Source organism: Arabidopsis thaliana, chromosome 2, assembly GCF_000001735.4.
Source record: "Arabidopsis thaliana chromosome 2, partial sequence".
Lineage (NCBI taxonomy): Eukaryota > Viridiplantae > Streptophyta > Magnoliopsida > Brassicales > Brassicaceae > Arabidopsis > Arabidopsis thaliana.
This window is the reverse complement of record NC_003071.7, coordinates 2,877,431-2,892,168: the sequence shown is the minus strand read 5'-3', so window position 1 is coordinate 2,892,168 and position 14,738 is coordinate 2,877,431. Positions and strand designations below refer to the sequence as shown.

General features: G+C 36.3%; 1 protein-coding gene, 1 long non-coding RNA gene and 3 pseudogenes across 6 annotated transcripts; 3 read left to right on the top strand and 2 right to left on the bottom strand.

The window, feature by feature from the left end:
- Positions 1-301: 301 nt before the first annotated feature.
- On the top strand, positions 302-542 carry AT2G05065. The gene has a single exon (NR_140062.1). It is a non-coding gene; the product is annotated as an other RNA (long non-coding RNA).
- A 1,454-nt stretch (positions 543-1,996) lies between these two features.
- SCRL16 (SCR-like 16) lies at positions 1,997-3,275 on the bottom strand. 2 transcript variants are annotated; one of them, NM_001335310.1, is made up of 3 exons: positions 3,152-3,275; positions 2,911-2,983; positions 1,997-2,374 (listed from the first exon to the last, which is right to left on the bottom strand). In NM_001335310.1, exons 1-3 carry the CDS (start codon positions 3,216-3,218, stop codon positions 2,368-2,370), a joined length of 147 nt encoding a protein of 48 aa, NP_001325116.1. In that variant the 5' UTR covers positions 3,219-3,275; the 3' UTR covers positions 1,997-2,367. The 2 variants fall into 2 exon arrangements, with proteins under 2 accessions (NP_001325116.1, NP_001031342.1); NM_001036265.2 differs by lacking the exon at positions 1,997-2,374 and having other exon boundaries at positions 2,540-2,983.
- Positions 3,276-6,002: 2,727 nt separating this feature from the next.
- AT2G06980 lies at positions 6,003-8,744 on the bottom strand (annotated as a pseudogene; the record flags this gene model as incomplete). The annotated part of the gene is made up of 1 exon: positions 6,003-8,744.
- A 707-nt stretch (positions 8,745-9,451) lies between these two features.
- AT2G06973 lies at positions 9,452-9,745 on the top strand (annotated as a pseudogene; the record flags this gene model as incomplete). Its single annotated transcript has 1 exon — positions 9,452-9,745.
- A 1,767-nt stretch (positions 9,746-11,512) lies between these two features.
- Positions 11,513-14,545, top strand: AT2G06967 (annotated as a pseudogene; the record flags this gene model as incomplete). The annotated part of the gene is made up of 1 exon: positions 11,513-14,545.
- Positions 14,546-14,738: the final 193 nt, after the last annotated feature.

Below are 14,738 nucleotides of genomic sequence, written 5' to 3'. Positions count from 1 at the left end.
ACTTGGCATGTAATACCTTTTTAGAAAGCCCAAAGAAAGACCTTCGATGAAAGAAACAAGACAATGGGTCAAAGTACCATTGTTCTTTTTAGGATAAAGTTCGTCTTAAAACCCAGATTTTATAATATAAATAAAATTATATATTAGTTGTTGTACAAAGATATAACTTTGAAAGTTATTAAAGAGTAAAGGTATAAAAAATTATATGATTAAAACTTACTTTATTAAATTGGATAGAAAATACAAGATTCAAAATACAAGAACAAAGATTAAAAGCTTTGAGAGTAAGAACAAGTATGAAGGGAGTTTGTAAAATGATCTCTGAAAATTCACTCTACTCTCTACACACTCTTTCTTTTTTATTTATACAAATGATACATAAGTTGTCTTGCATAATCCTTGATGTGGCACCTTAAATGTTGAGTAAGCTTTCATTGACTAATGATTTTGTCTTTTTGGTGTCTTGAATAGGCAAACTTTATCTCTTGGGGGATTGATGATTTTGGCTCGATATTGAAGTATTGAGTCGGCAACCTCTTCATATTGTGTAATTGATGAGTTTGTCTTCATATTGTCTTGAGAGTTGAATTTTGGAAATATCGTAAAGTAAGTTGCATAATTTTATTAGTGAAGTAATTTTGTCTTTTGTATAAATATCTAGTGATTATACATTTTATGGAGTATATATTTAGAGATCTGTAGTAAAATTTGTAGTATAATTATTCATTTTCTTATCATCCGTCGACGATAAGATCAGGTAATTTGGTGCTAATAAATCCGTGAAAAGAGTTTATAGTTCAGTGGTTTGTCGTCAGTTTTGTTGTAACTTTGTTTTTTCTTTCGTATTTGCAAATTGGCTTCGAGTAATCATGTTAGATTGCAACTGACTATATAAAGTTATTTGTCCATGTAGTAGCAATACCAAAACCTCAATAACCGGAGAAGTACTAAAAAGCATACCATAAGACAGTTTTGGTACAGAAAACCAATATACATACACTTTTACATATTTGAAAAAACATTTTTCGCCTTTTTTGGATCATTCATATTCATATTTCATTTAGATTGGTCAAGAAATTAGCAAAAATAACCCAAGAACAAGAAATAATCTCTTACCTTTGCATCGTCGGATCATTCGAGCTCAAGAGCTCGTTGTATTGGTTTACGACCTCTTCTACAGGCTTTCCCAGATACTTGGCAATGTATCCAAAGTCTACTTTGTCTGGTGTTGACAATGATAGCATAATCTCGAACCTTCCGAAGTCAGCTGGAGTCCATGTTGATTCGGAAGCCATGGAAGACCTGAAGGAATGGTACGAAGGAGATATGTAATTCAGCGTTAACGATGAGTCTTTGTATTCATAAGATTATATATGTACTGGGCTGACACAAGATTATATATGTACAGGATTGGTCCTAAGATTTTGGAGATCTAAAGCATATTTTCATATGAGATAATTCGTAGATATGTAATATTAGGTAATTTATAGAAAGTAAAAGAAATGTACTTAATATTTTTGTTCTAAACTCACTAGTATAATCAAATAATGATTTACTCTTTAATCACTTTCAAATTTAACAAACAAATACATTGATCTTAAAATACATCAATAATATATTTGTTGTGCTTAAGAACAATGTAGAAAACTAGAGTTTTTAGTATTAAATTGCGGATGCCAAAAATAGAGGACAAACCCTTCTATATATACATTATTAAGACGGTTTAAAGATAAGCTAAACTTCGAATTCTTCGGAGCTTAAAGAGGTGTTATTGGTTTATTGATTTGTAAATCTATATAGAATCTGAAAATCTCTATTAATTATGAAATCAAGATATATGGATTTTAAAATAACATGTGTTTACCCATGGATTTGAGTCCTTCTATTTTTCTCTTTCATATCCATTCAATTCCATTTAAAACATAATTTGGATTCTCAAATCCAAAAACAAATGACTAAACGAATAATAAAGAATTTTAACTAGTATTTATAAATCATCAAATCAATAACATGATTTTAATTAGAATTTTAAAATCAATGATTGAATAACAAATTATTTTTGTTTGGATTTCCAATTCCTTATAAATCTATAAACCAATAACCCCTCCTAAATTTTATATATTCCATTCTTTTCACCATTCTCCTTTATCAAAAAGGAAAGCTTCTTTTTCCTCAAATTGGGAAGTCGGTTGGGCGATCTTCCTAATTTGGATCGAGATCGTATGGCGACTTCCTTGTTTTCACCAAAATCGTCTGGCGATCTCCTTATTTTGGCCCATTAACATGTTTAACTTGGATACTCCAGAATAGTTGAATTCTCAGTTTAATTTGTACTTCCTTCGATTTAAGTTGGTGTTGTCGAAGATGCTAATTCCTACACCAACACACAAAATAAAAATAGAGTTTGTCGTCAACAACACTAAAACACTCTCTCAATAATGTCACAAAACTTATAAGATATAATTAGTTATATAATGGAATAAAGAATTACTAATTATGAGATGGTAAAATACTTAAAGTTTTTTTTTCTTTTGTTATTATCCAGCACTATACATCAAGTTAACCCAAAGAATGAAAGAAAAAATGGATTTATTGAGATGCGCGTATATACTACTTTTAGAATATTAACTCATGATTTTTTCTACTTTATCAGAGTAAAAAAATAACTAAGAAACAGAAGGCTATATATATCATATGTTAGATCAACACCAAAACACTTGAAATTCTTGTTATTTCTCTTATAGGTATTAGTAAATAGATTTTTATTTTATAGCTATTAGTGAAACTTAGCAACCAGGACGACCACTGTAACATGTGCAGAAATGCCAGCCCTTGAATGTCCCAAGCATGTCTTGACAATCACAACGCTTAGTTTTAAATAGTTTAGGTAGCATCATATCTTTTACGCACGTCTTGGTTCCGTTAGTGCCACATTTTCCACGGTACCTTTGTCCACCTTGACATCCTGTTGGTTTCACTTGTCCTATTTTCAATTAACCATAAAATAGATTTAAAATGTAGATAAAGTATTGGGTAAAGATTTATAGAACAAGATATTTAAAATTTAATACAAGTTTTTCATATATAAATAATCAATAAATATTTTTTCTTGGTGCAAATAAAAAATCTGAATCAAAAGATAATATGTTACCTTTAACATGGTTTAAAGCGATGAACATGAAAACACAGAAAACTATAAACCAAGTGATTGATCTCATGATTCAAAAAGATAAACAAAGTCGTATTTACTTGCAGTATTTTTTAGTCTTAAACTTATTATTGTTATATAGTTTTTTCTTTATATACACTCATAATAAAATATACTTAACACATGTACTAAAAATAGTTTTTACTAAACTAACTAAAACAAAGAAAACTAAAAATCAGGAAAGAGCCGGGCCAAGTCAATTACAAGATTGGTGGTTTATTTTTAGTGTGCAACAAAATATTGAATTTATAAAATATTATTAGTAGAAAAACATTGTGTTTTAATGTATTTTTACCTTAAAATCATGAGATTTTTCGACATTTATAACATCTAATTTGTCATCTTAACACAAATTATTCCAAATGATTGACTGAATACCTCCTTATTAATCTATAGAACTGAAATGGTGAGCTGCAAACTGTAACCGGGAATTTGATTTAATTACCGAGGATTTTGGAATAATCTATAGTATGTAAGATAACTCATCTCCCATTTCCACTTACGTCTTTTTCTCTCTGCTCAGGCTTTTCTTCACTTAGCTCTGCAAAACTTTAAAGGTTCTCGAGCATATTTTTGCTAAAAAATGCCAAAATCAACTCCAACTATTTTTATGCGGGTTTTTTCAATCCAAACTCTGATCTCCTGCCCTTATTAACCCGAATCCACATAAATTTTAAATAATAAACTTGAACTATGTAATCATTAGCCAATTTTAACATTATTTTTTGTATTTGTTAATATCGATTAGAATTGTTAAGTCGTAATTATTTGTTCTTTTATATATGAGTCATTCATTTTATTCAACTGGTTAAAGGTTACATAATTCATATTTGTTACATTATATAATAACATGTATTTGTTAAAATTGGCTACTAATTATATAGTTCAGGTTTATTATTTAAATTTATGAAGGTTTGGATTGGTAAGTACAGGGGGTCAGAGTTGGGGTTGATTTTAGCCGTTTTCCCCATATCTTGCTACTTAATCTTTTTTGAATTCTCAATTCGTATAACCTAACAATTGTTATTTTATTTTTAGAATTTCAACGTATCCTACGATGGAAGGTTTTGCATCAAAAACTGCAAACTTATACTTATGTTTTATTCTTAGAATTTTAACGCATGTAGTTATAAATGAAAACATAATTTTTTTTTTGTTGATAAAAATAGTTTCTAGGATTGACTTTTCAATAACTTAACGAGAATTTAGTAAATTTTAATTTATTAATTATAACTCACTAAATTTATTTTGCATGTGGTAAAATTAACTAACGAGATTATGCCATATATAAAAATTATAAAAATTTAATATGTTTCTTTTATATTTTTTTAATGGATTTTTGTTTTTTTTTCTTAATTATGTTTTCTTAATTCTTAATTATTTTATTAACTATGATATAGATTTTATCGGATATAAATATTATTTTGATATGAACTTGTTATCACTTAAGATGAAGTCTGTAGAATTCAAATGAGTTTATTATTATGAATTGAAATAGATAGTTTACGAATGTATTGCAAAATAGAATGTGTGAGATGAAATTTTTTTTTTTTTGTGTACCAAGATTTAATACCATACTAATCATCCTCAAAAGAGGGAAATGTTACAAAGGGAGGAGCCAAAGCTAACAAACTCCCTGATCCAAAAGCAAATTGGAAAGCAAGATAAAAGCTCATAGAAAGATAGATAAAAGCAGTCCTAACACTGATAACACTAGAGCGAATAAGTGAGATGACGCCACACAAAACACACAAAGTGCTAGGTTACTCGAGATTGAATCTGCTACTAGGACAGACAAAACAATCTTAAATTTGGCTGGCAAGACAGAGGTGACGAAGCACCGAACTGATGAGCCGTTGAAACCCCTAGAGAACACGGTCTCTGAAGAGCATCGTTCATAATAGGGGATGGTTGTGTGACACAAGCGCAACAACAAAATCGCCATGGAAACAAGGATGGTGTTTGAAAGATTCCCTCTGATAAACAGGAGAAAGAAGCGGGAGAACTCTCCTGGAATTGGTAGGAGGAAGATTGATTCAGACGAGGCTGAGTGACTTGAGGCTTCAAAAGTGGATGGAGGATAGTAGTATATCCAATCTAATAGGAGCAATGGATAGAAGTATATCCAAACGAAAATTTGTTTTCTAAATACTAAATTAAGTATAGAAAAGTGTGTAGATTACTATTTTAGAATGCAAATATCATCAATGAGATTGAATGTGTTGTATTGAAATGTATAATATAATATAATGCATAATACTGAAATTTTGTTTAAAACAAAAATTAATAAATTAAATAGAAAAACAACGAGTAGATTACTATTTTATTATCCAAAATTTAAATACTATCAATAAAAATTTACATTTATACACCGACTAAATAGGTGAATCTTATCTAGTATATTTATATTCCCATACCATTTTTACAGTTAATCCTTGGTCTACCTTTAATTCAAATTTTGATTTTTTTCGCAACCGCATGAGATCCAAAGATGATTGTTGATTGATCATTTGACTAGATACTTGATCAAATTTAGAGTGGGACAGTAATATCTCGTCATATTTCTAACTAGATGTTTCATCGAATTGTATACCAAATTGGATCAACGTCTACGTTTATCAATTCCACCAACTTTCTCTTCTTTTGAGAGATTATTTCACCACCATTTCCATTATGGAGAGATCATTTTCATCACATTCTTCCTCTATGAGGACAGTCACTTTTTGGTTTTTTTTTGGTAAGTCGAGAGGAGACAGTGTCTCCCTCTATTTATTAATGAAGAAAATAAAGCTTACACACGGATTTGTCTCGGGTGCGCAGCCCCTCGATCATCCTCTGCCAAACAATGTAACATACAATCTGGGCAAGAATCAAAAAGATGTAATCCTAACGGTAGAGAGAAGGCATAGTTCGCCAATCCATCCGCGAGCTGATTAGCCTCCCTATACACATGTGAAATTCGGACTAACCAGTCCTTTGATAATAAGCCGTAGCACAAACGTACTAGGAACGACAAGGGATGTGTCTCACTTATCCCCGTCTTGAGAAAATCCACCACTAATGCTGAATCGATCTCTAACTCTAGTTCCCATGAGAAGCGCCATCCGTATTTAGTTTCAGCCAATTCCCCGGTGGCAGAGCCCATGCAACCAGTCTCTCCACCCGCATAACTTCTCCAGCCCCCCCGCCTGCTTGAACATGCGCTAGATAAACCTCCGTAGCGATGTCTTTCACGAAACAGGAGACGCGGTGAAGAATGTGCAAAGTGTTGAGGGTCGAAGTTCGAGATAGGAAGGGAGGCGAGCTGGTCTTTCCAGAAGCCTAAATTCTTGTTTAGCTCGACAATCTCTTGATCTTCAGAAAAGTCCTCCTCGTGGGTTTGGCTCACAAGAATCAGATTGCTTTTAGCCTCCTTGATGTCTGACTCCAACTTAGTCCGAGTTTTGTTAAATTGAAGGAACTTGATGGCCTTCTGAATTAAATCCATACCACGACTGTAACGCCCTTGGGCATGGCAACGACATATGGCGCATTCCTTGTATGGCGTCCGACCAAGGAACTAGGGCACCAATTCTTCTCGCCTTTGGCTCCAAGCGAGCCGACTTGGTCACCAAGTTTCCTTCGTTCGGCTCCTTTGCATGGCTCAACCCTTCACCACTCTATATAACTCGCACTCACTCTTCCTTAGCTTTCCCAACACTTAGATAACTTTGCTTTGCCTTTCTTCTAAAGATTACTAAAGTTCCTTTCATTAGAAACTCTTCTGATTCTTAAGTTCTTTTCCTTAGAAGCTTAATCGGGAAAACTCGATTCGATCCTTTAAACGATTGAATCATTCCTCCTATTCCGAATATTTCCTTTCTATTCTAATTTCTTCTTGGTTCTCAATGCTTTGGAAACCACTCTCCTGGATCAAGTTTTCTCGATTCGGTCTAGACCGAGCATCCTTGGTTCGCACAAAGGCCATGGCATCCGATTACCTTTCTCAAGATACGACTGTGAATCGAAAGGAGCTCGATGGATCTTTGGAAACGCGGTCCGTGAGTTTCACTTTTGTGTTTAACTTGGGGGGCTTCATTGACGGGTTTGAAGCGAATGTGAAATAATGACCTTCCTTCTCGTCTCTGTCCTCCAGCTAAGTTTTTCTTCTTCCATGGACTTCTCCTTTCCCTTACCCTTCCATGGAACTTAGCTTACACGAAAGTTTTATCTTGCCCTTAGCTTCCCAGATTTCTACTTCCGCATACGGGGTGCTACAACGACCCTTAACTCCCTTCCTAGCTTTTGTGGCAGATTTTGCCAAATCACGCTCCATGAACTTGACCAATGACTGGTACTTCAAATTCAGTTCCTCCAGGTTGTTTGTGGAAGTTCGAGCCTCTTCCTCAAAGTGAGAAGTTTCATCCCTAGCATCTAACCAATCTCTTTGCAAGTCGTTGACGCTCCAATAGTAGGTATAAAACTCCTCGTTTACCCTTGATAGCTCATCTTCAACGAGATCGACGTGTTTGATCTTTTCTTGGTTCTTCTTCAAAGAGTCAGATAAGGTTTGGTGGTCCTTGTCAAGAGAAGAGAATTTCTTGTTCCTATTGTCCAGCTCGATTTCCTTGTCTTGAAGAAGGCCCTCATAGTATTCGATCATATCGTTGATGATTTCATTGGCCTTAAAAAAATAACAGCGAGTGTATGGGTAGGCGTTTAAAATGCATTATTGTTATGAAGATAAAACCGTTAAAGAACAGAGGTCGAGATGTATCTAACCTTGGATGAATGATAAGCATGAAGCAAGAAGCGTTCACAGAGCTCGGGACGCCACTTTTCAAACCCCGAAAGTAAGCCCCTTACGGATCTTGAAGCTTCTAAATATGTTCCCTTCTGTCTCCATCCCTGAGGGAATCAGGGACTCTAAGAAGGTGAAGGAAGCATTCGTCAAAAAGAAAAAAAAAAAGAAAAAAAAACAAATTTTTTACCTTTTAGGGATTTCTATGGAACAAGAACCACCTTCGAACAACCCAAAGGAAGCTATGATATACCTAGCTTCGGCTACCGCAGTGATGATTCCAAGGAATTAGACAAACGATTTGGGAACATGCAGGAAGGTCAGTATGCATCCCTTAAAATAGATCTAGTAAACCAGAAGTACCCCAGGCGATAGTTCTCTGGCGATTCGGTAGGAAAAGAGTGTTTGGATTCTTGAATAAACTTAGTCAGAATCCGACATAACCAAGAGAGCTAGTCAAGAGACTGAAGGGTACACCCTGATGTATAATGAGGACTAGCTATGTTGTTTGGGTTAGTAGAGCAGTTGACAAACCAGCGAGGAGGGTTCTCGTCATCGGAAGTGAGTTGGGCCTTTTGGCTGAGGAGTCAAGGCTTCTTGTCGGATATGAAGGGTTCATAATTTCATGAGTAGTAGAAAGAATAAAAATATTCGAATTTTTGTCTTGAAGAGAAAAAAAACAAGGTAAAAACACATAAGAGAAAGAAGAATAAATATATACCTTATACAAACTTGTGGCTGAGAATGAAACCGCCTCTAGAGTCGTGTGAGAAGTGGAAGAGGGAATTGATGTCATGTGTGTAAATATGGGTAGTCCAAAAATAAAGGGAATTGATGGCTAAAAAGGCGGGAAATTGGAGATCGTGTTGTGCAATATTCGTCATTAAGGAAATAAAGTCCTCAAACTGGCGTGTCAGCTCAGAAGACTTGGGGAGCTAATTGTTAGTGTCGGATCCTGAACCCAAGTTTGAACCAAACCGAAGATTGCCACGTAAGCATAAGGTGAACGAGAGGGAAAGTCAACTGAGATTTAATACCGAACCGAAGTGATATTCTCAATCCCACGAAGTGAAGACTTCAGGGAAAGAGGCAGCAGTTTGAGAATGGGTAATGGGCCGAATGTCGAGAAGTCTATAAAGAGGCTACAAGAATTCAAATAGAGACGTTAAGACATTAATTTAGAAATCGAAACGGACATATTAAAGAGAATTCATGATGGTTAATGGTCAATAATTGTAAATCATATTGTATAAATATAGAGCCCCCAAGTACATTGGGGACATATGCATTTTTCTTGATTACAAGATCTACTACTATCACTATTCTTATTCGTTCTTTTCAAACATTATTCATAGTTTTTGTTTATCGCATTTACATTATATTTTGGTTTTGAGTGTTTTTAGTCCCATAAATAAATTAATAAATGAGTGTGCGAATCTGACATCCACAAGATAGTACTTTAGAAAAAGTAAAATGGCTGAAGAATTTTATTTAAGATATTCCACTATGGTCAAAGCCGTTAACTGTACTATGTATCCATTTTGATAATATGACAGCCTTAAACATAGCGAAGAATAAAAATTTCAATGACAAGTTAAGGCATATTCGAAGGAGACATGCTACATACGACAAATGCGTTCCAGTGGGGTGATAGCATTGGATTATATTAGATCAAAGGAAACCTTGGTTGATCCTTTAATTAAAGGCCTACCAAAAAAGCAAATCTTATTCACTTTGAGGAGAATGGGTTTAAAGCCAATAGAGTCACTATGATAACACTGTATTTTACTCATTTTAGGTGTGCGTTTATCATCATTTAGCTTTGCATTTGCTCATTGTATCATATCATTTTGCACCATTTTAGCTTATTTTGCATACTTAGGCATTTAGGATCATCTTGCATACACTTGCATGTTTTGGTGTGTTTTCAGGTGCAGAAGAAGCTTAAAAGAATTCTACTTAACCTCTTTACTCGATCCAGGCAGCTACAGAGGAGGTTGCAGTTCACTCGACCCTCTTACTCGATCAAGGCAGCCTCAGTAGAAGCAGCAGATTGATCTACTCGCCCCTCCTACTCGATCCTCTACTCGACCCATTTACTCGACCAAGGGTGACCAACTCTACAAGACTTGTTGATCTATCAAAGCAACTTCGGATCCTCCTCATTCCCCACTCAACCAGACATCTGAGCATACAGATAGGAGAGGAAGAATCATCTACTCGACCAATTGATCAGAGCATAGACACAAAGGCGCAAACTTTGCAGCACCCCCTTTACTCGATCCCCAAGATCGAGCATCCGCCCAAACCGCCTCAAGTCTCTTTTCTTCTAGTGAATCTAGGGTTTCAACATTTTACTATAAATATATAACTTTGGGATTTGTCCAAAGGATCTAGCATTTATCCTTTAGTTTTTCTTTGTCTTTATAAATCTTGAAAACTTAATTACTCTTAATATATTTTGATTTTGCATTTAGTTGTTTTAGTAAAGTTGTTTAGCTTGTTTAGATCTACGTTTTGATATGATTTGAGTAAATTTTGGGTTTGTGTTCTTGAGAATGTTGCTTGAGTAGTGATTAGGGTTCTTGAGGATGGATTAGATTAGGGTAATCTCTACGTTAGTTAGGTGGTTAAGATTAGGTTAGAACCCTTCTGGATTCGCTTGGCCCCTATGCGGTTTTTGCTGGCTAATGTGGAGATTCGATCATAGACGTCTAGCATCCAAAAGACGTTCAAATGGATGTCTGATCTACGAATTCCAGATATTTGTAGACTCGACCAAGACATTGGCTTGTCTGCTTATTGGCTTTGGTAGATTGTTTCTTAAACCCTGCTCTTCTATGTTTCATCAACGACAGTTGAGATTAGGAAGTGGTAGTGTTATGGCGGTCTTTGTCACGACAGTGGATTGACCCAGTTTTTGAATCTATCGTCAAGGGTATCTACCTTTCACCTGTTAGCCATCTGATGAACCCGAGAGTTGCCCTTATCAATGAATCCATCCTTAGAACTTCTATTAGATTTATTTGTATCCCCTGTTGATTGCACTTTTATTTACCTGTTATTTGTATCCTTTGTTGATTGCATTTTAGTTACTTAATTTTGTTGCCTGTTGGTTCTACACGACCCAATGATCGAGTAGGGCTCTTAAAGTTCTCATTTTCGTGTTTGAATCTTGACCTAGGATTGTTACTAGAAACCCACCATCATTATAATCTGGCTTGACTTAGTTGCTTATGTACACATCTTGATTGCTAGCAATAACAGTGGACTGGATTGACACCCACTATAGCTGCATCGACATGTTAGTGTTTGTAGGGGAATTGAACTGAACCTCACACCCTTCAGCAAATAAGTAGGCCTAAAAAACCTGCTTATCAATTTGGCGCAGTTGCCAATTCATTGTTACATTGTTACATTCAAGATATCAGAAAAAGTTAAGATTATGTTCTTTTACATTTATCAAGTTACAAACTCATCATTTCGTCTGCTTGTTTTTGTGGTATTGGTACTAATCTTTGTGCATGCAAACTCGGTCCAAAGGTTCTGCACACCTACTACCATTCAGAGACAGAATTGACAGAATAGCTCGTGAGTTACAAGAAACCAAAGCAAAGGCAGCATGTGATCAGCAAAGACCAGCTGCTATGGATCAACAGAACAGAGTAGTTGATGTTCAAGACCCACCTAATGTTGATCAACCATGAAACATTGGTGCTGGTGATGCCCCAAGGAATCATCACCAAAGACAAGGGATAGTGCCTCCACCAGTTCAGAACAAAAACTTTGAGATCAAGAGTGGTCTCAACTCAATGATCCAAGGAAACAAGTTTCATGGTTTACCTATGGAAGAGCCCATGGACCACCTTGACAGCTTTGATAGGCTCTGTGGCTTTACCAAGATCAATGGTGTCACTGAGGATATGTTTAAGCTCAGACTATTTCCCTTCTCTTTGGGAGACAAGGCACACCACTGGGAGAAGACTCTACCCCTAGACTCCATCAACTCTTGGGATGATTGTAAGAAAGCTTTTCTTGCCAAGTTCTTCTCTAACGCTCGCACCCCTAGATTGAGGAACGAGATCTCAGGCTTCACACAGTAAAACAATGAAACTTTCTGTGAAGCTTGGGAGAGGTTGAAAAGCTACACCACTCAGTGCCTCCATCACGGTTTCAAGAAAGCTTCATTATTGAGCACACTCTACAGAGGAGCTTTACCAAAGATCAGAATGCTTCTCGACACTCCCTCAAATGGAAACTTCCTGAACAAGGATGTAGCAGAAGGATGGGAGTTGGTCAAAAATCTAGCACAATCTGATGGGTGCTACAATGAAGACTATGATCGCTCAGTAAGAGGAATTGGAGGTAGTGAGGATAAACAGAGCAAGGATATCAAGGCTCTGAATGAAAAGCTAGACAAGGTGTTGCTGCCTCAGCAGAAGCATATACACTATATCACTGATGAAGAGAACTTCCAAATGCAAGAAGGGGGGCAAACTGAAGGGCTGTGTTACATCCAGAACCAAGGAGGGTTCAACAAGGGGTACAACAACTACAAGCCCAACCCAAACCTCTCCTACAGAAGCACCAATGTAGCTAACCCCCAAGATCAAGTGTATCCACCACAACAGAATCATTCCCAAGACTTTTGTTCAGTACAACCAAGGTTATGTCCCTAAACAACAGTTTAATGGAGACTACCAACAGCAGAATCCACAACAAGCCCCACCAGCTCAAGATCCTGAAATTGGGCAACTTATTCAACAGATCATTCAAGGAAAAGCTACTGGAGCTATGGCTTTTGACAAGAAGATAGCTGAATTACACAACAAGATCGATCGTTCTTACAATGATCTAAATGTCAAGTTCGAAGCTCTGAATTCAAAAATCAAGTATGTGGAGAGTCAATTTGCATCAACCTCTGCTCCGAAGCATCCTCAACAACTTCCAGGGAAAGCAGTCCATAATCCTAAGGACTATGCTACTGCTAATGCTATCACCATCCACCAAGAAGATGAGTCCCCACCAAGTCATCAAACCCTCAATACTGAGGACAGTATGGTTCAAGAAGGGGGGGGGGATTCAACTCAAATTGCTGCACCTGCCACCCAACAATTCAACTAGATTATAGAGCACACACCTTTGCTGAATACTCACCATTAGCAGTGCCTCCACCCAAGAAACATACAAGAAGAAAGTCATCCAAGAAAAGCTTGATGATCCAGTTTCATTCACTCTACCATGCTCTCTAAGACCATTGACATTCAATAGGTGCCTTTGTGATTTGGGAGCATCTTTTAGCCTTATGCCTCTCTCTACAGCTAAAAGGCTACGGATCATGGAATACAAGTTCTGCAACTTAGCTTTACTCTTAGCTGATGGTTCTGTTGCACATCCTCATGGTCTAATAGAAAATCTGCCTGTCAAGATTGGAAATGTTGAGATACCTACAGATTTTGTGGTATTGGACGTGGATGAAGAAGGCAAGGATCCCCTGATCCTAGGCAGACCATTCTTAGCTTCAGCTGGAGCAGTCATAGATGTCAGGAATGGAAAAATTAATCTGAACCTTGAAAAAGGCATCAAGATGAAGTTCGACATCAGAGAAGCTTCAGGGAAATCAACAACAGTAGGTCAGAGTTTTGGGATTCAGGACATGGATAATGATGAAGAAACAGAAACAGAAACCCCACCAAGAGTTAACTATACTTCTCAACTCAGCAAGCTGAAGAGAACTTTTGACCATAAGAAGAGAGCAATAGAAAGGTTAGCTCAGACTGAAGATCCTACAGAAGATGACTGGTATGAGATGAGAAAAAAATTTAAATGGCAAAGCAGAGTCATAGAGGGATTATCTTCAAGGGTGATGAAGCTGAAAGATCAACTATGGATATTTCAAAAAAGAGTTAAAAAGTTTGCAAATACTATTGATCCAAAGAAGATGGAAACTGCACTAGCTATCAAGGAGGACGAAGATTTCACAACAGAATGGTTTGCACCACAAGACCAGAAAGGAGTTCACTTAGAGGAAAGAAGCCTAGAGAGCAAGTTGATGAGTGAGGAGGAAATCCCTATTCCGACTTATTCTCCAAGAGTACCTAAACCAACCACCAACCCCTCTGCTGAAGAAGAACTCTTGATTCATGATTCTGTTGCTGAAGAACTCCTAGAGCTCTAGGTTGGATATAAGGCTCAGGAGGATACAATTGGAAGGTTAACTCATAAGATGGAAGAGTTAAATAGCACCATTCTTGAACTTCAAGAAATGGTCAAGGACTACCCCAACTTTGAAATTGAGGATTGGTCAAAGGAGCCTGGTTCAGAAGAAGAAGACTACTCTGCTGATCAGAAAGAAGCCTACTTTTAAGAAAAATCAAATGAGTACTCATCCTACCATATCTCAAGAGAGGATGCATAGTATGATTCAAGCACTGAAAATTCAACCATTGAAGATGAGGACTTCTCTGTTCCTCTCTTCAACCTCTTTTCTGACTAAGCTCTATAAGAGTCAAGCTTAGTGACTTAAAACAAGCTCACTTGGGAGGAAGTCCCATGTCTATCCATGTACATAACTATATATTTTCCTTGTTATTTTTGATGTTTTTGTTTAAGTGTTTCAAGTTTATTTCATTGATCATTATGGAGTCAACGGTCGAGTAAATTCAAACCAAGTCGAGAAAGATCTCAACCGTTGATCGAGTAGAATGAGGAGGAGTGTTTTGAGCCGTTGATTTGAATGACCAAATGAGA